This window comes from Gossypium hirsutum, chromosome D06, assembly GCF_007990345.1.
Source record: "Gossypium hirsutum isolate 1008001.06 chromosome D06, Gossypium_hirsutum_v2.1, whole genome shotgun sequence".
Lineage (NCBI taxonomy): Eukaryota > Viridiplantae > Streptophyta > Magnoliopsida > Malvales > Malvaceae > Gossypium > Gossypium hirsutum.
In genome coordinates this window covers 48,364,529-48,390,343 of record NC_053442.1, presented here as the reverse complement: position 1 = coordinate 48,390,343, position 25,815 = coordinate 48,364,529, and the positions used below count along the sequence as shown (strand labels likewise).

General features: G+C 33.0%; 1 protein-coding gene and 1 long non-coding RNA gene across 3 annotated transcripts; one reads left to right on the top strand and one right to left on the bottom strand.

Annotated features, from left to right (window-relative positions):
- Positions 1–5,934: 5,934 nt before the first annotated feature.
- Positions 5,935–6,252, bottom strand: LOC107900112 (cytochrome b-c1 complex subunit Rieske-4, mitochondrial). The gene has a single exon (XM_016825819.1). It carries the CDS (start codon positions 6,250–6,252, stop codon positions 5,935–5,937), a length of 318 nt encoding a protein of 105 aa, XP_016681308.1.
- A 13,627-nt stretch (positions 6,253–19,879) lies between these two features.
- On the top strand, positions 19,880–25,446 carry LOC107901728 (uncharacterized). Of its 2 annotated transcripts, none has more exons than XR_001685382.2 (5): positions 19,880–20,534; positions 20,633–20,716; positions 20,799–21,155; positions 21,324–21,371; positions 25,014–25,446. It is a non-coding gene; the product is annotated as an uncharacterized lncRNA (long non-coding RNA). The 2 variants fall into 2 exon arrangements; XR_001685383.2 differs by having other exon boundaries at positions 21,324–21,381.
- Positions 25,447–25,815: the final 369 nt, after the last annotated feature.

The window sequence follows — 25,815 nt, the reverse complement described above, 5'->3', positions numbered from 1 at the left end:
AATAATGTCATGAATGGTTTATCATGTGGTTAGTTCCAAAAAGAGTTATTTTTAAATACACTAGCTTGCAACTATGGTTGAATGATATGTTTATATCTTGTGTGATGTGCATAGGAACAAGTGTGGAAAGATAATGAAATAGTAAGTTCATATGGCTGAAATTTAATGATTAAATGTTAATTTCATGAATTATATAATGTATGATGAAATATATATTTATAGTTGAAATGAGAATAAAATAAAAATGTGAAAATTGAATAAATGATCAAATTGAGCGGATCCCCGGATTTGAGTACTTCTGATCAAGTGAAAAAGTGATAAGTGGTAGCTTTAGCTACAATTATCTGATCAAGTGACAAAGTGATAAGTGGTAGCTTTAGCTACACTTATCTGATCAAGTGACAAAGTGATAAGTGGTAGCTTTAGCTACACTTATCTGATCAAGTGACAAAGTGATAAGTGGTAGCCTAGCTACACTTATCTGATCAAGTGACAAAGTGATAAGTGGTAGCCTAGCTACACTTATCTGATCAAGTGACAAAGTGATAAGTGGTAGCCTAGCTACACTTATCTGATCAAGTGACAAAGTGATAAGTGGTAGCTTTAGCTACACTTATCTGATCAAGTGACAAAGTGATAAGTGGTAGCCCAGCTACACTTATCTGATCAGGGACAAGTGACAAGTGATCATACGTAAGACCATAGTTATACTATGGCCAAGAGGAAGTGAAGTACTCAATTTTCCGTAACCGTTCCCTAATTTGATTAAGGATGGTAAGTGACAAATGGGCCCAAAAGAATTAAAGCAAATGGATAAGTGGTTGTGTATTTATAACAGGATGATGTTGTTATTTAAGCTAAAGTGATATTTTCATTGCAAAATTGAGAATTTCATAAATGTGTTATTGAATGGTATAATCGATAAACATTGAGATAAATGGTAAATACGTATTAGTGTTGAACTTAATGTCATTGAATTGTACGTGAATTAAATGGAAATTGCTAGTGATATGATTTAAATTGTGAGCATGAGAAATTGTGAATTGAATGAAATGGAAATAAAGCATTGAATTTCATGAGTATGAATTGCATGAGTATGTATCGGGTCTCGTAGGCCCTAATTATTATGATTATAATATTTTGAGGATATATTGTGAAAAGTTATAGAAGCATGTTAATTATTTTGAAAGTTTTAATTTAGATGAAATTTTATAACTCGGTTTAATACGTTTACAAGTGTATGTGTTTTGGTAATGCCTCGTACCTTATTCCAATGTTAGATATGGGTAATGGGTGTTACACTAATGCTCGATCTTTAGCGGCGTTTTATGTAAAATGCTGCTAATGCTCGATTTTTAGCGGCGTTTTTATTCAAACGCCACTAAAAATGCTGCTAAAAGCCTGTTTTGGTGTATTGATTACAATGTGAGCTAGACATATTTTATTATGCTTATAGAATTTCCCTGATTATCCACTTAAGAACTCAATTTGCTTAAGTTCATTTTAGCTATTAGATTCACTTTTCATGAACTGTTAATTGTTTTCTTTATTATTTCGTGATGGTTAGAATTGGAAATTTTTCAATAAGGAGGTGTCAAGGAAGGGGGTTTCTCTTTCCATAATCCATTTTGGGAATTTTGAGTGGACACTCAAATTATTTGCATTGAATGTATAATATTCCTATGAGCTTTCAGAATTTTCTATTTCTTAAGTTGAAATGAGTTTTCTTCGATGTTGCTCAGTGCTTCATTTTGCTTCTCACCATATAGGTATAGATGATCTTCTAAGGACCTTCATAATACACTAAAAAACTTTAAAAAATTGAACTTACACATATCCTGAGGCCCTTGACACCCTTAACTCTAAATGTTTTTGTATACAATATATGTTTAGTTCAAAATTAATCTTTACTTCTGTTGGTGCATAATGGGATTTTTTATGAGTTTCTAGTCCTAATGTGGGAAAGGCATATTGGGAGCAGTAGGCCTTTAATCATAGTTGTAAGAATCTCTAATCATGTAATTAGACTCATGTTCCAGTAAGGACCTAGTTATCCTGCTAAGCATATATACCCTAATTTATGTGTTTGCTATCAAGCCTGAAACCACCTTTATATTACTATAGTATTGTTACCATCACACCTTACGTGAACATCTAAAACTTTATTGACCTTGTTGGTTTATATGACTTTGTGCTAGATCTTATAAGAGTTTAGTTGTTGCAATAGAGATAATTGAGAACTTTTTGCATCATTGTTTGCTTATTTAGAACTGTTCCGATTGGAAGAGGAATGGTATGTTTGGACATCATTGCATTCTTATTTTGATAGTTTGCTACATCTGACTATTTGTTTGTATTCTTGCATGTTTGTTTGAATTTTATCTATTAAATACATTCTTTGTTAACTGGTTGCTTTTAGGCTGACAATTTTGAAATGTAGAATTTGAATTGTTGTCTAAATGCAATAATCGCACTTTTATTTGTTTTTTGTCTTCTTAAAGGGCGATTGAGAGGTTAGTAATTAAATTTCATTCAATTTTGCACAAAAGTTTCTAAACACAACATATATTGAACTATCTCTTTAGATAGATATAACATCTCAAGACATTGTCATATATGTCTCAATTTATATCATTTTCTTTGCTCTATTGCCACAATTTCTTTTATTCTTGCACTACTTTGAACTTTATAGGTCGTTCCTCACTGCTAAATAATGTTGCATCTAATATTACTTCTCTCTGTTCTTTTCCTTTAATAATAAATTTGATGACTGATGATCTTTAGTAAGGGATACAATACTTCAGAAATTCAGCACTTAAAAGGAAAATAAAAAAACCTATTGAAAGAATGGAACTTTACATACTATTAAAGATGACAAGTTGTTGAATGGAGATCAAATATTCCTAGTTGTATGGTAAAAAACTTTCTTCCCAAACTCCCTTGTTCCCTTTAGTTATATATACTCTAGCAGTTTAATCTTATCAAGTGGTATAATCATTTTATTCTATTTTTATTATAAATGGTGAATGGAAAGGAGTTTTTATGGGGTTCCCACAAGTGGCTTCTACTTACGTGATTTTACGAATCTCACGGTCCACTGATTTACAATCATGACCTTCTATTTTCGAGATTTTACAAATCTCACAGTCCACTGATTTACAACCACGACCTTTTAATTTTGGGATTTTATGAATCTCATGGTCCACTGATTTACAATCACGACCTTTTACTTTCGAGATTTTATGAATCTCACAGTCTGCTGATTTACCTTCACGACCTTTTACTTACGGGATTTTATGAATCTCACAGTCTGCTGATTTACGATCATGACCTTTTACTTACGGGATTTTACGAATCTCATACTCTGCTGATTTATGATCATGACCTTCTACTTTCAGGATTTTACAAATATCACAGTCTGTTGATTTACGATCATGACTTTCTACTTACGAGATTTTACGAATCTCACGGTCCTCTGACTTACAATCACGACCTTCTACTTATAGGATTTTACAAATCTCACAATTCGCTAATTTATGATCACGACCTACTTGCAAGATTTTACAAATCTCACGGTCCACTGATTTACAATCACGATCTTCAACATACAAGATTTCCATAATCTTATACATTACAATACAGTTTGTTGTATTCTATAATACATTTCGCGACATTTCTGTACATATAGTTTGTAGTAATTTTATAATATAGTTCCCAGCATTTCTGTAAATACAGTTCGTGGTAATTCTACAATACAGACAATACAGATTGCAATAATTCTACAATACAATTTGCAATGTTTCTGTAAATACAGTTCAATATATTCTACAATACAATTCTCGACATTTCTATAGATACAGTTTGCTGCATTCTACAAATACAATTTGCAGTATTCTAAAACATGGTTCGTTTCCTTAAAACCATTTCTGCAATAACCTTGTGGCTCATGTACCACACTGTCAAACAACAAAACTTAGTAAATTTTCTGGTTAAAATTTACGTAGTAAGCCCCCAATTACATACTGTATGCATGTAAGTTTGTATTAGAAGAGCCACTTTATAACTCTTCTTCGACAAGGTAGGGGACAAATTGTTGGATAAATTGAATGGATAAGATAGATCCGGAGACGATATTGAATTAAACAGTAGACTTCGAGGCACGGGTAACTCTTTCCAAAGAGAGTTATTTGCCCCCACACAAAGTTGCTAGAGGGTTAAGACAAAGGTCCTCCAAGGATACAACGAAGCTTTTGAATTTCCTTTGATTAGAAAAATCAAGGAATTCCCTAACTCTTACTCTAATTTCTAAAAATAGGATTGATTTTAATGATTTTGTGAGCACTATAGACCCTCTATTTATATGCACTCAATGAATACTATTTTGAAGAGTCACAACCCTTCGTGTTGGACATACTTCTTAGAAGAAACATGTCCCATGGAAATGTATCCATTGAATGATAAATCATCACTTTCTAAATTTGAATAAGTGCTCATCAATAATTAAATTTGCAATCTACAATTTCCAACACAAATTGTTATAGAATTATAATAAAATATATCATAACCCGACACAAAGTCTGATCCGCTCTGGTGACCTGGAATACGACCCGAAACCCCCTTTATATACGTTTGTAAATACCCTCTTTAGAGGGGTCTGCTCTCCAAACACTCCACTTTTTTTATCTTCTTATTCACCAGAAAACATTCTTCCTCCCTACTCTAATCACCTATATCCCCAACTCAGCTACAATCTAAATCATGCACCAACAATATTATATGAAAGAGATTATATATTATATAAAGAGAGAAATAATAATATTTTTTAAAAAAAAGGTATTGGATCAAAAATAATGCAGAACTTTACTGATTTTTGCAAATGAACAGTGTTGATTATTATAGAGTACTGAGATGCTAATTCTAATACAATATTAAGATGTTGGCATCTGAACACAAGTACTAATTCCTTGGTTTTAATATAGTACTAAGATATTGACATTCAATGACCATAAGTTGGGATCCAATGGTCATAACTAAAAGTTTGTTTCGAAATGAAAATATGTTTCAGACATTTTAAAACGAAACGATATGTTCATGGAGTGAATGAAAATATATAGGGCACGTTTGGTTCGCTGTAATGGAATAGAGCTGTAATGGAATAAAGCTGTAATAAGTAATTCAATTGTTTAGTTGAATGGAATGGAATAGAACTGTAATGGTATTCTTGTGTTTGGTTGAATGAAATGATGTTGTAATAGCATAAGAAAAAAAGCTGAAATGACCAGAGTACCCTTAACAGATTTTTTTTAAGTACATAATTATTGTTATTAAATTTTACTAAGATTATTCTTAAAATAATAAATAATTTAATCATGTTTTAATATAACTATTACTAAATATAATTAAATAAAAATAAAAATATATAATTTAATAACATTCTTAATATAATTTTTATTAACATATGAATTAATAAAAATCATAACATAATCTCATGGGATCATAGTTGCCAAAATTACAAATATAGATCCAAAAGTAATAATTATTCTCATTTTTTATATATGAAAAATATCAAACATTTATACACCAAACAAACCCATGTTTTAACTTCTCTATGAGATTACCCTAGCCAACCAAAAATTTATAGACCAAATCAAAAGCCATGCAAAATGGATTCCACCATAAAGTGTTGGAGACATAGGAGATATAAATTCCATTGCCAACCAAACAAGTCATCACCAAAGTTAGATCAACCAATGTATAAATGATATATATACACATTTTTCATTACAAACACGAAATGCTATTGAACTTCAAACCCAAAACAAACAATAAAAAACCAAAATAAAAAATTAAACTTCATCCCTGTGATGCAAGGTCAACGCTGTTAGCCGTCTTGATGTCCTATTCAATTCTATGTTTGATAAAAAGAGACTTCCCTCACCACTTGACGGTAACAGTGCTTCCTAGCTCTATGCTAGAAAGGTTAACCTCAAGGGAAGCGAGTGCAAGAATGTCTCCAGTGCTCCCTAGCACTATGCTAGAAAGGTTAACCTCAAAGGAAGCGAGTGCAAGAATGTCTCTGCTGGCAGACATGCTTAGAACAAACATGCCACCAAACAAGACGAAATAAGCAAAAGCACGCTTGCTGGGATCACCAGGTGGAAACCGCTTGTGATTATACTCGTCGTAGACAATTTTCGAAGTAGGGTTCTTCACAGCTGCCACAGTAGTAGGAACATCTAAGATCATTCCCATATCGTGTCTTCAGCTGAGGGCATCTGAAGAAAAACCTAGAAAAAAGTAAAACAACTGTCATATGCTATTACAAAAATACATGTACTGCTCACAATAGAGCAGCCAGGAAATGTGAATTAAATGTCAACACTCAAAGTAAACTAGCAGAGGCTCGTGTATCACATAATCTATAAAAGAAAGGGGATGGGGGTAGTCCAGCCATACAAGCACAAGTTTTTAGGCCTTCATTCACATATCTATAGATTGCACCATGTCAAGATATTAGAAACTCAAATGAATAAACTGAATTACTTTCATTTCATCATACTTGCATGAATACAACTGCATGTATTTAATAAGCTCAGCTAACCAACTGTAACAGAAAAGCTTAACTCTCCTAACCGTCACCAACTACTAACTGTTATTATTCTTAACATGCCCCATGCTTATCAAGTTCTTCCCTACTTGCAACACCTAGTCGATCACGAAACTTGGTGAATGCCCCTATCGACAGTGGTTTAGTTAGTATGTCGGCAGTTTGTTCTGAACCAGGTATATGCCCTATATGAAGTACCCCATCAGCAATTTTTTCTCTAACAAAGAGTAGATCCATTTCAACATGTTTAAATTTTGAGTGCATAACTGGATTCCCCGCAACTGCAACAGCTGCCGAACTATCACACCATACCAATGCCTTCTGTGGAACTGAAACATACAATTCAGCCAGCAAAGCTTGAATCCACATTATCTCAGCGGTGATATGAGCCACACTCCTATATTCCGCTTCTGCTGTAGACCTTGATATGACTTGTTGCTTCCTCGAGCTCCAGGAAACTAGATTTCCACCAAGAAACACACAAAAGCCTGAGGTTGACCTTCGATCATCTACATCAGACTCCCAGCTCGCATCTGAATACCCTTCAAGTGAGAACCTTGATGTTCGAGTAAATTTCAGCCCATAATCCAATGTCCCTTGTAGGTATCTTAATATCATCTTTACTGCCTTGACATGCAGATCCAAAGGCTTATGCATAAATTGGCAGACTTTGTTTACTGCATAGGCTATGTCTGGTCGAGTAATGACAACATACTGCAGGGCCCCAACAACACTTCTATAATGACACTCATCCTCAATAGGATTTCCTTCATTGGCCAACAATCTACACGATGAAACCATAGGTGTTGGAAAACTTTTTGACTCGTCTATAGAAGCATTTTGAAGAAGTTCAATTATGTACTTCTTCTGTGCAAGGAAGATTCCTTGAGAAGTGTACGTCACCTCTATGCCCAAGAAATAGTGTAACCTTCCAAGATCTTTCAATGAGAACTTCACATTTAGCTGAGTGACAAACTCATCTATGATCTTACCATCATTTCCGGTGATGATTATATCATCAACATAGACCAGTACATACATCAACTGAGATCCTGACTGAAAAATGAATAAAGAACTGTCAGCCTTGGACACTTTAAACTGCATGCTTCCCAGAAATTCTCGCAATTTGTGAAACCAAGCCCTCGGTGCTTGTTTGAGTCCATATAGAGCCTTTCGAAGTTGACAAACCAGCTGTTGTCCATTAGAACCTTGTTTCTTAAAACTTGGAGGCTGCACCATATAAATTTCTTCATGCAAATCCTCATTCAAAAAGGCATTATTTATATCTACCTGTCGGAGGGACCAATTCAAAGAGACAGCCAAAGCAAGAACCACTCTTACTATAGTGGGCTTAACCACAGGACTGAACGTCTCTTGAAAGTCGACCCCAGCCTCCTGTAAGTAACCCTTAACCACCAGTCGACCTTTGTACCTCGCAACAGTCCCATCAGCATGCTTTTGGAGCTTGAAGATCCACTTACAACCAACTACCCGTCGACCTGCAGGTAGGGGCACAAGATCCCATATGTGATTTGCCAATAATGCACGATACTCAGCTTCAGCAGCTACGGCCAAATTAGGATTTTGACGAGCTTCAACTATTGTCATAGGTTCCTGCTCATCCAAGGCTGAAGTAAAGACTCTCGGTTTAAAAATACCACTCTTGGCACGTGTTTGCATGGGATGAATGTACGTGGAGGAATCACTGTACTATCGTCAGGTTGACCAGACGTGGGAGATACTTCAGTTATCTGTGGAGGATCAGTAGGAGAAGAAGAATTAGAATTAACCAGAGAAGATGCTACAGGAGGCATTCTTAGAGCACCAAGTGGCTGATCATGAGAACTCTCAAAAGGACGGTTATCCTCGACTATAGAAAGTATAGTCTGTCTATGCAAACTTTATGTAGAAGTTACTGAAGAGCAAAATCCATTTTGAAAAGGAAAACTCATCTCATCAAATCGAACATGACGAGAGAGATATACTCAACCGTCTGCAGCTAAGCATCGATACCCCTTTGCATTGGGAGCACTCCCAAGAAAAACACACATTTGAGACCTGAACTGGAATTTGTGCTTGTTGAAATGTCTCAAATCAGGGAAGCAAGCACAGCCAAATACTCAAAGTAGATCATAGCTAGGCTTTTTCTTATGAAGAACCTCATAAGGACTCACATTATGAAGAACTGTTGTAGGTAGTCTATTTGTCAAAAAAACAGCATGTGCAAACGCAAAATACCAGAACTTCAGAGGAATGCTAGATTGGGCTAGAAGGGACAATCCCATGTCAACAATTTGTCGATGCTTTCTCTCAGCAGCACCATTTTGCTCTGAAGTGTAGGGACAGGTAACCCTATGATGTATTCCCAAACGAGAGAGCTCCCTTGTCAACACACGATACTCTCCCCCTAGTCGGTTTGTAACATTTTAACTGAACATCCAAACTGAACCTTAATCATCTGATGAAAGTTGAGAAAACATTGAACTACCTCAGATTTATTCTTAAGAAAATAAACCCACGTGTATCTACTGTACATATCAACAAAAGACACGTAGTAACCAAACCCATTCGAGGCTACACTAGCTGGTCCCCATACATCAGACACTACTAGTTCAAAAGGAAAAGAATAGATGGTCTTGGAAGAAGAAAACGAGAGTTTGTGAGCTTTGCCTAGCTGACAGGCTGTACATAAACGAGGCAAATCAGTCTTCACAAAAAGTACATTATAGGATCTCAGAACATGAGCTAATGTGTTGGAACATGGATGTCTCAACCTGTTATGCCATAAAGCAGCAGTAGACGAGAGTTGTACACTGTTGACCAAGCACGAATCAACCTTCGAGGGAGAGCATTTGGGGTTGGGAGCAGCCTTTGAGAATTGAAACTTGTATAAACCGTTATACATGTGGCCCTGGAGAAGAATCCTCTGTCTGAATGTCCTTCACAAAACACAGATAATGGTGAAATTCAAAATAAACAGCATTGTCTTTTGCAAACTGACCAACAGAAATCAGGTTCTTGCAAACGATAGGAACATGCAACACGTTCTGAAGATGAAGAAGTCTGGAGCCAGCTAAGACACTAGACGACCCTACATTAGCAATAGGAATAGACTTACCATTTCCCATGAGAACACGACCAGTACCTGTATAGGGAGCAGCAGTCATTAGATTCGACCTGTCAGGTGTAACATGGTTCGTTGCACCCGAATCCGGATACCAAGTTTGATCAGTAGAGGTCGATGAAGGCGATGACTGCGAACATGAGCACGAGCCAGAACAAGAAACCATAGAAGAGCAAGATGCTGAGGAATGAGCAAAATCTTGAGTGTGATGGAGATTAACTGAAGGGCTTTGACCAGAAAAGTTCTCATCGAATCGATGATAACAATTTTGAACAATATGTCCAAATTTACCACATAACTGGCATTGTGGCCTAGATCGAGACCAGCCCCAACCGGCTCCTCTAGTTCGCCCACGAGACCAGCCACGATTCGAACTACTACACCCTTGTTTAGAAGCCTGTAAGTAAGTGGACTTCGAACCCCCAAAGGTCCCTTGATACTTATCTACCAAATTGGCTTGCAAAAGAGTTTCTGTCAATAGGGCTAAGTGGCGAGCTTCACAATCAAGAAGCATGTCAGTAAGTAGATCCAAAGATATCGGAGTTGCAGAAGCAAACACACGAACAGACTCATACTCCATAGGAAGCCCTAACAAAATGACACTGACTTGTTCTCTTTCAGTTACCAAGCTTCCTACTGCTGTTAGGCTATCACTAAGATTATTTACCTTAGCCAGATATTCTTTAACAGTTAAACTCGACTTCTTGATCGAATACAAGGCATGACGTAGACTTGCTGCCTTAATACTAGAAGTAGTGCCAAACCTTTTCTCGATTGCAGTCCAAACCTCAAAGCTCGTCTTTGCTGCTGTGAGATGCACTAGAATCTCATCAATGACTGTTGAGAGAAGCCAAGATGCTAAGAATTTATCCTGCTTTCTATGAACAAGAAACGTCGGATTATCCATCAATTGTCCATCACCACCTGCAAGAATCGCTAGAGGAGTCGCAACTGTTCCCAACACAAAACCTTCAAGTCCATACCCATCAAGAATCAGCAACAGTTGATGTTTCTATAGCAAGAAATTGTGCTCAGCAAGATTTACTGTATCATGTTTGGCAAAATATTGAACTGTCGACGAACCACAGGTGCCAAGGCTTTGTGAGTGAACAGCTTCTCCAAAACTGACCGAATGACGAGGAGTTTCGGTCCCAGGAATTGCTTCCGTAGCCATGAAAGAAAACAACAAGAAAAAAAATCACAAAATGGCTCTTGATACCACGTCAAGATATTAGAAACTCAAATGAATAAACCGAATTACTTTCATTTCATCATACTTGCATGAATACAACTGCATGTATTTAATAAGCTCAGCTAACCAACTGTAACAGAAAAGCTTAACTCTCCTAACCGTCACCAACTACTAACTGTTATTATTCCTAACACACCATGATAACAGAACAACATTATTGCACGACAGCATAGGTTTTTCTCTGAAGAACTTTCTTCCTAAATGGCATGTGAGCTAATTCAACCAATTGTTTTAAGAATACATTAACATGAAGTAAAACAGTGGCTTCAAATGTGAAAATTCACCATCCACGAGCATATATGTATAGGCGAGTGCTTCAATGCTTCTCACTTGTATAAACCAAAGGATCACAAAATAAGAACAACTGATTCAAAATAAACATCTCATTATTAGCATTCGGCTTTCCTTTTTGGACATAATTGATTGGGTCTAGTATGCTCCAAAAAGTAACCCATATGACTATTTTTTTATTATGATCATTTTTAAGGTCATCCATCAAAACTCTTTTAAACTAAAGTTGTTATAATAATCATCATAAATATTAATAAGTAATGATATATGTTAAGCTTCCAAAATAAAAAGAAGAATTATGGGCACTAAAATATGTATATCAACATTGTTTTACTTTTTATCTTTTGTGCTTCAAGCCTGCTTAAATGACTAGACAATTTGCACAACTTGGTGATGATAACCAATAGGAAATTCATTTTTCTTGGGGACACCAAGATACAGGGCAATGAAGCTCGGCAAAATTGCACAACTTAATAGTAAAGCATTTAATAGTAAAGCATTTCAGTCTAATAGTAAAGCATTATAATTCCACAACTTAATAGTAAAGCATTTTCCTCCATGTCTCTCGCTTTAAACTATAAGACAAAACTGTTGTAATAATATCCACTCACCAAAGAAAAGAGAATTAAGAGAAACGGAAACTTATACAAGAGAGTCATTTCCAATAACACAATTTTTGAAACACTCACTTACGGTCAAAATAAAAGAAAACTTATCCAATCCAGACTTTCAAAAATACATACAGTATATATACACCCACAAAGAAAATGCTTTTCATTCCAGAAGAATTTCAGACCAAAGAAAAGAGAATAAGAGAAACAAACATATAGGGTAAATAAGATCATATATGAAGAACCCTTCTCAAACAAGGATCACTCAAAAAGTTCCCAAACTTCTACCCCAGCACAATCTGCCTTATTGTTCTACATCCTAGCATTTACTTGCAGTTACTTCTAGGCCAATTGAACTTTGAACTTCCTTTTCAAATTTTTAGTCATTGCCAAAAACAAAACAATGAATATTTGAGATGATAAATATTTTATATGATAAGCTAGACCAACAAAAAAAGGCTATGTTTTGGCACCTTAAAGAGGATTGCACGATGCCTGCAAAGTCCAATGGATAGGCTGCCAATGGGAAGCACAATACACTTATGAAAATCCTTCAATCTCGTACTGACCAATTTCCAGCGTTTGTGAATATCCCCTTGCTCCACCGGAAAAGTTCCCCTAAATATATAACAATTCAAACACAAAGGAAAATAGATTAAAAAATAGTGAAAAAAATTAACCCTTAAGGGAAAAAAAGGGAACCTACCCCATGTATATAGCAAAATTAAAACTTTTTTTGGTTCCTGATAAAATGAAGAGAAGGGGACTGTCTAACATTTCCAGAAACTCAAAAATTGTATTTACTTGGGAAAAGAATACCTAAAAAAAAGTTTGTCATCTTTTTCTCCAGTTTCTAAGTACCCAAACGAGAGTAACAGAAAAGTAAAATAATGAAAAATACGATAGAGCTATTTCATTTTAAGTCACAGAAACCCTAGAAAATAAAAGGTCTAACAGAAACAGTAGCAGCAGCCGCCGTGCAGAATGCTGAAGACCAAGCCGAATGCTGAAGGCGAACAGAAACAATAACTGTAGATGGGGAAATAAAAAGGAAAAAAGGGAAATAATATGAAGGGAAATAAGAAGGAAAAAAGGGAAACGCAGAGATGGAAAGGAAAGGAGAAGATAAAGCTGAGGGCAAAAAAATGAAAATGGAAAGAAAAAAAATTACTCCTGTAGAATGGAATGGCTATTTAGTGGTGAAGGAAGAGAATGCCTATTCAATATTTTCCCGTAATAGAGCGGATTCAGGCTGTAATGCCATTACAGCCAACCAAACTAACATTTAATGGTGGGCCTATCGAATTGGGGGAATGCATTACTATTCTCTCAATTAAACATGTTGATAATGTTTAAATTTTTATATATGCACTAAATTATATTATGTGTAAATATTTTAAATAAAAAATATAAAAAATTAAATTTTTATATATGCACTAAATTATGTTATTCGTAAATATTTTATATATAAAAAATATAATTTTATTAAAGGTATCTTTTAATTTATATACAATAAACATGTACATCTATATACACCCTTATTAATTAAAGGCACATTAATTGCTTTATAATTATATTCATTATTACCATCTACAGACATTAAATATTTAAATTTACCCATTTGCTACTTATTACGAATTTTGAAAGATCTCATGGTCTTTAGGATTATAACTAATTTATACATTAAGGGCACGAGTAAATAAACAAGTTATATTCTAATTTAATACATATGAAATATCTAAAATTTATTTTCAATTTAATCAGATACTAGTGAGATAAATATATTGATTTATTTTTATTTAAAATAAATTAATTAATATTATTAAAGATAAATGGATTAAATTGCTTGTTTATTAATAATAAATTAAGGGTTTGTTTACTAAACTAATGAAAATTTTCATTTCATTGAAAATGAAAATTTTTCAACATTTAAATTTTAAATTGTGTTTAATAATTATATTAATTTTTAATTAATATAAAATTTTCAAAAAAAAAGTGTTGAATATAATAAGCAACTAATAGCTACTTAGCACTTAATGTTGAATTTTATTTTTTAAAATTTTATTTTTGAAATAAATTATTTCCTTATTTTATTAAAACTTAAAACATCTAAATTATTATATTTAAATTTATCCAAAACTATTCAAAATAAAATAAAAATATCATATTAATAAGATAAACATTATGAAATAATGAATTTTCAAAAATCAAGTTTGTAATACCTCAATTTTGCCCGGCTTACATGAAGAAAATAAAGCAGTCCAAATTACAAGTGGGCCTATATGGCCCAAACTGAAATAAACTAAAATACGGTGGCCCAAAACAAATGGCCCAAAACAAAATCAGAAACCCTAGGGTTTCTCAAGATCAACAGCGCCGCAACCATGCCCCCGAATCTCCGCGCGATCTTCAAACCTGCGCATCAAGAAGAGAAATAGCAGTATATGGAAAGAATCAAAGATTCGCAAATCAAAAGAAAACAGATTTTGTTTCTTCTTTTAATTGTTTCATTCGGCTATAAAAAAAGCCATCAATACACTATAATCGGGATCCGAAAAATCAATAAAAAAATTATTTTCACAGCAAATACAAATAACGAGTTCAATACAGAGAAAGCAGAAAATCTATTTAAAGGTCTATATTTATTTGCTTTACTTTAGTTTACTGTTTTTTCTTATTTGCATGCGTATAAATACAAATATAAAAAGGGAAAGAAACAACCTTTCTTTGCTTAGATCGCCGTGAACGGCCGAGGCAGTCGTCTCCGAGGATAGACGGCCAGGAACTGAAAGGTTTCTCGAAAATTTGGAGACATTTGGGTAGTTTTTTTTTTGAGGGATTCGAACCTAGATTTGGGCTTGGAGAGGTCGGAAGAGCCGAATAGGAGATTTTCTCCTTCTCCGGCCACCGCAGACGGCGGAGCCGTCGTCAGAGGCCGGCGATCGGCGTAGTGGCCGACGATTGGCTGGTGCCAGATCTAGGCCGGACGAGCTGAGAAAGGGGAGAGCTTTTTGTGAATGTGTTTTTGGTTTTTTTTTAAAAAGAATGAAAATGAGGTTTTTTTGAACTGATTTTGGGCTTAAATAGCCCTTCAAAACGGCACCGTTTAAGGCCCGAGTTTGACCCGAATCCAACCCGATCCAGCTTAGGATCCGCGTGTTTTGAGCGGAGGGGTAAATTGCGCTTTTAGCCCCTCCGCCTTTTAATATTTTTATGATTATTTTTTTTATTTTTTTAATTTCGCCCTTTAATTTACTTTCAATTTCAATTTAGCCCCATTTGAACGACGCCATTTTAGAGGAGAAGGGAAAATTTCCCTTCCAGCCCCTTTGAATTATTAGCGTGTTCAATAGGGTCCTTTGATATTCAAATATTCGCAAATTCGCCCCAGATTTTTATTTACAGTTCAAATTAGTCCTTTTTCATTTTCTTTATTTTTTAATTAGTCTTTATTATTATTCTTTTTCATATTTAATTATTTTTTAAAAAATATGTATATATTTTTTTACAAATGCATATTTATTTTTGTAATATAATATAATTATTTTTATTTTATTTTATCCATATGTAAATTTTTTTTATAATCCATATATGTATATATTTATTACTTATATATGTGCTCACGCGCATATAATTTTTAAAAAAAAAAACAAATATTTTTTATATTTATATATATATATATGTATTTATTTATTCATTTATTATTTAGTTTTTTTAAATGCTCAAATATATATATTTTTATATATTTTTCTTTATTTTCATAAATATATTATGAATTGTATATATATAAATTCTATAACCCAAAAATTTATTTGTAAATCATATGTATATTTCAATCTTCATAATTTTCATGTGTATATTATATATCTTCTTATCTTTATTTATTTTGCTTGCTTTCTTCAATCGTTATTCAATTGTATTTACATTTATTCATGTAATATTTTGCATGTCATGGATTATTTTATTTCGTTTATTTATTTGCTTATATTGTTTCTATGCTATTGATGTATTTGTTATTGTGACATTTATGCATACATTCAATCACGTCATCTTTTACTCGAACTTAAAAAATAGAACTTTTCAAAATAGAGACAATACTCGTATTTAGGATTTTCAAGAAAGTTGAGCCCTAGCGTATTAGGCTCCGATTTTCTTCGTTAAATCCAACAATCGAAAATTACTCTTTGATCAAACAAAATAAAACTTATCATCGGGAATTCAATATGTTGTGTCTTAGCGTATTGGATGTGACACGTTGATTTCTCAAGATAAAGATTTTTTTAAAAAAAATGATAAAGGAAATATTGAATGTTTGAGATTTTAGGAAATCGTACCCTAACGTATTGGACCGCGATTTCTTCATAAATTTTAAACAATTAAATATTTTCTTAAGTTTTATTACACAAGTTTTTTTTGGACCAACTCGTCTTGAAAAGAATAAAATATTGTGCCCTAACGCATTGGGTGTGATATTTTTTTTTTCAAAATGAGGAAGTCTTAAGAAATAATTTAATTTAATTAAGGATAGTGTTTTTCAACTCTCGACTTTAAGATATTTATTAATCAACTTGGTACCAATTTTTGGGCGTTACGGGGGTGCTGATCCTTCCTCATACGTAATTGACTCCCGAACCCGTTTTTCTAAAACTCGTAGACCAAAGTCGTTTTCAGGTGATCCAATCACACCTTAATAAAATATTGGTAGCAACTCCCATTTTCATCGACAACTAATTTTTGTTTTTTTCCAAAAAATAAAAAATAGTTTCGACAAAGTTTTACTATTATCAAATACGATAATTATATTTGGTGCTTAATTTTTACTAATATATGAAATAACTTGATAATATAATTTTAGTACTTATAAAGTTTAGTACTAAAAATTTAATACATAATTTTTTGCACTTAATTTTCCAATTTATCAAACACACCTTAACTTTTGTTAATAATAAATATAATTGGAAATTGTTTTTTTTTATTTTGAAAAATGCTGGACTTTTATTCAAAACAGATCAAAACAAAGCCCAATTAAACACAAGTTCATAAAATTGGGCCAAGATACAAACTAAAGACCAGCAACAAAACACGGAGAAGGCTATAAAAGAAATAACTCTCCTGAAAAGCAACAACAGAAAATTAAAATCCCTCGGTAGAAAGAACTGGTTCCTTTTCCAATATCCTTCAACCCTTTCGACTCCTACAAAACATTTCCTTTTCCGATTCTTCCCCTACCCAAAAGTCCCTCCCCCCCCCCCCCCCGGAAAACAGAAGAAGGGAATCGTAGAGCCTCCTACCTTCCATCCCTGTCTACTTCATCTCTGGCAAAATTAGGAACTCTGTCTCACATACAGTAAAGTGCTTAATGAACCAAACACATAAATGTAATTTTTCAAAATTTTAATTAGTACTTTTCCAATATGTCAAATGTTGTAATGTTATATTTTTAACTATTACATTTCCAATAATCACATTCTATTGAAATATTATTATAGAAATATATCAAACAACACCTAAAAAGTGACCTTTTCTTATAATTAGTCTGAGATGAGTTGAGTTTGTATTAAAATTTTCAATTTAAAATTGAGACAGTTTCCATATTTCTTGAAATATTTATTTAAATGTAATTTTCTTAATTTTATAATTATTTTAATAATTTTATAAAATTTTATGATATGTATTCAGAACATATACAAAAAAAACCAAGAAGAAGGAAGAGAAATGAAAGTCTCATCCTTGAAATTTCCATAAGGCATTTAGTTAGTTGAATTTAATATTATGATACGTAATATTGCATTTTAAAATGAGATTAAGGTGTTTAAATTCTCAATATTCTGTCCATCTTATAATATCATAATCCTAAACAATATTAAGATATTATAATATATGATGTTATCTCATTATAGTTTCTTTCTTAAATTATTTAAAATTCCGAGTAAAATTTAAAATTTTAAAAAGAATTCATACTACTTTGTAGTTTTATTGCGTTGATTGTTAAGCACTTTTATTTTATAAAAAAATGTTTGTTGAATGCTATAAGAAAATATTTTTTTTAATAAAATTTAAACTTTGATGTTGGACTAAGCTACAAACTTCATTTTATTTGATTAATTTTTTTTATAAAATTATTTTATTAATCTTAGTTACTAGGTTGTAAGTGAATAAATGCATTTATTTTTTTATAAATTAAAATATAAAGTAATATTTTTAAAATATGTTAAAAATAATATAAATATTTAAATATTTATTAGAAATTAAATTATAATATTAAATTAAAATAAAAAAAGATAAAACAATATGCATCAATTATAATAATGATTCCTAATAAATGCGAAAAATATTTACATTAAATTGATTAAATATGAAAGATTTTTTACATTAAATAAATAAACACATTCAATAATGATGATTAAAAAATAATTATTGAAATATTATATCGTAAATCTTTTTTACTTTTTTAAAAATCCCTCTCCTCCGTTTATAATAATAATAATAATAATAATGAGGAGGAGGAGGTAAAAAAGAAAGTATAAAAAAGTACTTACTTCGCACGAAATAAGCAACTAAATAAATTTTTTTTAAAAATAACATAGTATTATATATTGTCATTATCAATTAAAATGATCTTACATATCTCTTTGTTGCTTTCCGGTGCCATTGTCATTCGAATATTTCTTTTTTAGATGCTTTTAATTTATTAATGCTAACAATTTTCATTCTTTTTAGTAGGGGTGAACATTCGATCGAATTGAATGAAAACATTTCAAGTTAATCGAGTTGATGAATTCTATTTTATTATCCTAATTCAATTTGAAATTTTCTCGAATCGAGTCGAGTGAGATGGAATTCAAATCGAATCAAATTGAATATATTTGTTCGAATTAAATTTTAAAAAATGATTTGGGGTCCTTGTAATCATTATCACTCACGGTAATCAAATTTGTTATTAATTTTTATCCATCATAATTTATTTAATAATATTTTATTTATGGGTTAGCTTCTTTGCTTGTTTAGTTGCTTTAATTATCTTTTGATTCTTGTCACTATGTATTTTGAAATTAAAAACATATTAAATGTAAAAAAGTGATTTTTTTAATAAAAGTTATCTTAAAGATAAAATGTGAAATTGATACCAACATAAAGATTTTAACACGAATATTTTATGGCGTCATCAATAATTCAAATTTAATAAAAATTTATAAAAATTCAATATGATAAAACAATTCAATAATATAAATAGTACAAAATGTGAAATTTAATTTAATAATATAAATAGTAGATATAGATAAAATTATTACTATTTAGGTTTAGGGATTTTTTTGGATGATTTTAATTTTTGATTTGGGGGTAAAAGTTGAGAAGTAAAGTTTAGGGGGAAAATAAAAAGTTTTGGGGATTGAGAGAGTAAATTTTGGGGGAATGTAAATGGGGAAGTAAAATTTTGGGGGAAAATATTCAAAAAAAATTGGGGGGGAGTAGAAGGGGGTTGGGATGTGAGGGGAGTAAAAGTTTTAGGGGGAAGTAGGAGGAAGTAAAAGTTTTGGGGAAAGTAAAGATGTTTGGGAGTTGAGGCAAAATGTAAAATATTATAGTTTGATATTTGGTTTATTTGAATTATTTGAATTATTTGAATTATTTGAATTATTTGAATTCGAAAACCAAACTTGATTTGAACTCGAAATTTGAAAAAAATTCGAGTTAACTCGAATAATTCAAATAACTCAATTTATTTAACTCGAAATTTAAATTTTTTTTCTATTTTTTTGAGTTGAATCGAGTTTTGATCACCCTACTTTTTACCAATGATTTTTCTTTTTCTTTTTTTGAATAATTTGACTGGATTTATTCATATAAATAAATAAAGGAAATACATAAGAAATTTGGGCTTAGAGCCAAAAAGAGAAAGAGTAGAAAACAGAAACTATTAAATCGGACCTAAGTCAAACTAGCCCATCTCATTCAAATTTAACTAGATTAAAAATAAAACTCAGTCCTATCCTATACCAGTCAAATCCAAATAGCTGGATACTAATAGTCTGTTCCTTTCAAATCAACCGTCCTAGCCTTTATGATAGTAGGTTTCCAAGAATTAAATGTTTTTTCTCTGCTACCTTTTGTTGCAGAAACTCTTCACTTCTTCAGTCCGAAGGTTTTGGCCGGAGTTTTTCCAATGCGTGACAAACCATTTCTGGGATTCCCCCATCAGGTAAAAGCTTTCTCTTCTCTTTAGGGCCTCCGTTGAATAGCATGAGCGTAGATATTTTTTGCTTTAGGGACAAAAATAAACTCAATCTCCTAGAATCATTTTTTTTTTGGTTTTGAATATCACTGATGATTGCTCCAATGACCGATTTATCAGTATTAGACCTTTGACATTTCTTGATGACAGTTTTCGAGTCTCCCACAACTCCTATTTTGTTGACTCCCATACTAATCCCTAGTTTTACTTCCTGTAATCCTGCATATGCCTCTGCCGTGAATGGATTTGCTATCCCGGAGTGAATAACTACCTGTGTTGCAAGGATTTCCTTTTCCTCGATCCATACGATTAGACCCGAAGCCGATCTAAACGATTGACGGTCGAAGGCTGCGTCAAAATGAACTGTGGCCCTTCCCCTTTTGAATACCTGTTGAATATTGCCAGTAGAATGAATAGTAAGTTTTTTTTCTCTTTTATTGCTTCTAGTTCTGCAATATAGTTACGGATTTTTCTTGCAATTTCAGTTCCTAACATGTGTCTTCTTTCATATAAGAGTTGGTTTCTGCTAAACCAGATAAACCAAAGTCTACAGAAGAAGAGTCAGAGTTGCTCATTAGTCCCTTGAGCAAAGACCCAAGTAAGCCATTCCCACATATTCAAATTATTTTGATTCAGTATCCATGTAAGATTTAACTGATTCCAAACCTCAATCGATGTAGGACACTGTTGAAAAATATGGCAGCTATTTTCTTCTTCACGGCAGCATCTGAGACATTGAGCATCCACCACGACTCGCTTTAGTTTGAGATTGACAAAGGATGGGATGAAATTCCATGATATCCTCCATACTGTCATTTGAATCTTTGAAGGGATATGTAATTTCCATAGTTTTCTATAGAAATTTTTCGTTATGGAAAATTAGATCATTAGAATCCAAACTAGGCTCATGTAATAGTTTATAGGCACTCCTAACGGAGAACTCCCCTGTCGGCTCCCCTCTCCATACTTGAAAATCTTCATGTGCTGTCTCCGCTAGTGGGATCTGTAATATTTTCTCCGTTACATCCGATCGGAAGGTACCTCTTACTAACTCTGTTTTCCAGCTCCTATTAGTTGGCTCAATTAAATCCAAAACTAACTTAATATTTTCAATATCTTCTTGATTCGGTACTCTATCCGCTTCATTTCCTGATATCCACAAATCATCCTAAATGGATATTTGATCACCTCTCCCCACCCTCCAGCATAGTCCTTTTTCAAGAAGCTCTTTCGTAGCCCAGACACTTTTTCAGGTAAGCGAAGGTAAATTTCCCAACTGAGCCTTGTAGAAATCCGAATTAGGAAAATATTTTGCTTTCAAAATGCAGGCCAATAATGAATTTGGATAATTAATAAGACGCCATCCCTGTTTCGCTAGTAACGCAACATTAAACTTCGCAAACTTATGAAAACCAAGGCCACCATCTTCTTTTAATAAGTATAGATCCTTCCAAGCGCACCAATAAATACTTTTCTTATTACAGCTCTTTTGCCACCAAAATTTAGCTACTCTTCCCTCCAATTCAGTACAAAGAGTCTTAGGAAGTAGAAAACAAGCCATCGAGTAAGTTGGGATAGCTTGGAGTATAGCTTTAATAAAAACTTCCTTTTCTTATTAGGAGAGATACCTTATACTCCAGTTGTCAATTCTTTGCTTGAATCTGTCCTTCAAATTTTGAAAAGATGATCTCTTCCTTTTTCCCACCATACTAGGAAGCCCTAGATATTGTTCTAAATCATTTACTCTTCTAACTTCAAGCATCTATGAAACTACACCCCTTTCACCCTATTGTTTATTTATACTGAAGAAAATAGTCAATTTTTCATAATTAACACATTGTCCTGAGCTCAACTCATATTCTTGTAGTATCTGTTTTAATGATTGTGCTCCCCTTTTAATAGCTTCTAAAAATAATATGCAATCATCTGCAAAGAGTAAATGAGATACAACTGGCCCTCTCTAACTTGCTTTAACTCCTTTAAGAATGTTTCCTGCTCTTGTTAGCCTCATTAGACTCGAGAGCCCTTCTCTACAAAATAGAAATAAAAACGGGCTTAAAGGATCCCCTTGCCTAAGACCTCTAGATGGAAGGAAAGTTTGTCCAATGTTTCCATTGAAAATCACAGAGTATGAAACTGAAGAGACACATTTCAATAATGAATCTACCCATCCTGTATCAAAACCCATTTTTTTCATTACCCCTTTCACAAAATCCTATTCAACCTTATCATATGCCTTACTCATGTCCAGTTTGACAGCCATGAATCTTTTTTTCCCTATCCTCTTATGTTTTAAAGTGTGTAGAATTTCATAGGCTAGTAGCACATTATCAGAAATCAGCCTTCCCGAAACAAAAGCACTTTGTGCTAAATCAATACATTTATGAATCACTACCCGAAGTCTATTAGTAATGGCTTTAACTATCAGTTTATAAATCACATTACATAAGCTAATTGGTCTAAATTGAGTAATGTTGGAGGGATTCGAGGTTTTGGGGATTAACACTATTTGTTTTGTTAATTGAACGTAATTTCATACCTTCATTTAATCTTTGAAGGCAAAAATTAGAGACATCATCTCCAATAATCGACCAACATTTTTGATAAAATAAGGTTGGAAAACCATCATCTCCTGGTGCTTTTGTAGGTCCCATTTCTGAAAGAGCTTCCAGTATCTCCTCCTTAGTATATCTTGCCTTCAATTTATTATTATCTTCCTCAGAAACGCACCTTTCAATTCCTGACAAAATTCTCTCATAACTGTTTTGCCTTCTCGTTGAAAATAACTTCATAAAATACAATCTGGCAATTTCCTCCATCTCCTTACACTCCTCTGTCTCCCTACCATCTTCAATTTGCATCCTATGGATTTGATTCTGTTTCCTTCTTTATGTTGCTTGTTTGTGAAAGAAAGCTGTATTTCTGTCTCCAAGTTTCAACCAATTTATTCGGGCCCTCTGTTCCCAATAGCTTTCATCCTTTTCAATCTCAAAATTCAGATGGATTTTTGTGTCAATAATCTCCGCCAAATTCTCATCACTTCTGTCAGATTCTAGTAACGTTGCCAACTTTGAAGTTAAAACCTCTGTTTTCATCTTTTTACTTTATCGGATCTGATTTACCCACCTTTCTAAACCTCTTTTTAAATTTTCTAGCTTGTTCACAAATTCTCCTATGGAATTTTCCCAAATACGTTTAGTTTCATCAAAAAATGTTTCCTCTAGAACCCACCACGCTTCAAACTTGAAATTTTTTTATCGGCATTCTAACTCTGTAATTTGTATCAATAAGAAGTGGACAATGATCTGAAAATGAATGTGGAAGGTGCTGAATTAAAGAATTTGGGAATAAAGAGCTCCATTGTTCCGTAGCTACTCCCCTATCCAATCTTTCCTGTATATTTGTTTTTAGCAAATTTCCTTTCTCCCAAGTGAACCAATTACCTGAATAACCCATATCCACCATACTGCAATCTTCTAACACCTTGCGAAAAGCTTTCATCCTTCTTTCCTCTCTAGGTAATCCACCTTTCTTCTCAAAACTATATAAGATTTCATTAAAATCCCCACAAACCAGCCATGGGTATTCTCCATGATTTCGTAATTGTCTCACAGACTCCATGATTCGTCCCTATCATGTGAGTATCATGTGAGTAAGGAGAACCATAAAAGCCTGTAAATCTCCACTTCTTGTCATCTCCTCCTTCCTCAATAATCACATCAATATGATGATTTGAGAAGCTTTGTAGCATTATACTAACATTCCCTCGCCATGCTAGGCTTAGTCCAACTCTAGAACCAATCAAATCAACATCAATTCCAAACTGAAAACCACAACTTTTTTGAATTTTTTCCATCCGTTTTTTGTTAATTTTTGTCTCCATTAAGAAGACCACTTTGGGATAGTGTAACTTCAGCGAGTGCCGAAGCCTTCGAACTGTCCGAGGATTCCCCAAACCTCGGACGTTCCAACTTAAAATTTTTATTATCGGCTTACCTCTTGGCGGCCGCCGATAACAAATGATTAACTTTAGACATTCTCCTGTTTCTCCCTTCCATGTTACTACTTTCTTCTATATCCCCTCTAGCTCTCTTTTTCCCCTCCTCCTCTATAACCACCTCATTCTCCAGATCATGATCCATAGCCATTTGACTATTATCAAGTAAAGTTCTAACCCTCCCTAGTCGTGAAGAGGACCTTTTACCTTCCAGGTTAAAACCTAAAATAGGGTCAACAGTGCCCTCAAATTTTCTTACACCTCCCCATTCATTATTTCCCCTTAAACCATCTCTTCTACTAATTCTACCCGCAGATCCTCCTTCCTCCCTTAAGCAGACACTACTCATTGCTTGGGCTCTTCTTGACTGTGCACGCAAAGACAAATCCTATCCCATCTCATCAACTTCAACACCCGCCTCTATCTTTGCTTCACAAAAGGATTCATTATGGCCTAAACAGCCACAATAGAAGCAAAAAAGAGTCAGTCTTTCTACTTAAATCTAACATAAGAGCATTTGCTTTTAAACATGACTTGTTTCTTCCTTTTAAGAGGGCGTCTAATATCAATTTGAACTCTTATTCGCATAAAATTTATATTTTCTTTCCCTAAACTTGAGCCATCTTACTCTTGGAAAATTCCAATAAAATTTCCCAATTGTATAGCCAAATTTTCAGAACAATAACCAATGGGCACATCATGAACTTGTACCCAGAAAGGTGTTGAGATTAATGGAACTCTTAGTGGATCCTCCCCCCATTGTAATTTATGCAAAACCAAAAGATGATTATTGAATGTCCAGGGTGACCCTTTTAGAACTCTTTCAATATCTATAATATAAAAAAAATTAAATAAATAACTTTTCCCCCCAGATCTCTAATTTGAACACCCCTGACAGGATGCCATAAATTAGCCATGGTGTTTTTCATTGCTGGGTAATGGATGATACTAGCTGTAAGAAAACATCCAACCAGACTAAGAGCTTCTTCTTCCCTTACCGACTCCGGATCAACTTGTACTCGCAAGATTTCTTCTTCATCAAGGGATAGACCAGCAAATTCTGATTCCATGGACACAGGAAGAGAAAACCAAACAAAGAAGACTGTTCAAGACTATGGAGATATCAGCCGCCGAAACAAAAAAAAAACTCAAGAAAACCTAAAGACTTGCCAGAGAAGCAGACAGAGAGTGCTAGGGTAGCAGACTTTTTTTACCAATGATTTTTCTTAGATGAAACTAATAGATGCTATTTATAAACTAAACTTAAATTTTAATTGATATGTAACTCTAACACTAATTAAGTGATAATTAAAAGATAAAATCAATCTCTACTTATATACTTGGACTTTTATGCAAGTTATAACTTTATTTTATTACATTAATAAATATGAAAATAAAAAAGTTTACTTAAAAAATGAAAATAATTCAGAATTTTTTAAAAAATAATATTTTAACATTAATTATTTGTTATTTTGACTTATTAGTAGTACGTATGCTTAAACTTTTATTCAAGTTATAACTCTATTTTAAAATAAATAAAATTATCACAACTTATTTTTAAACAGAATTATAACTACTAATTCTAAATTATATTATAAATATTCTTAAGTGTCAATTTAATATTATCATAAAAAATAAAAATATTCCATTAATTCAAAAGTTTTTATAAACTCTTCTTTTATATATATTATATTTTTTTT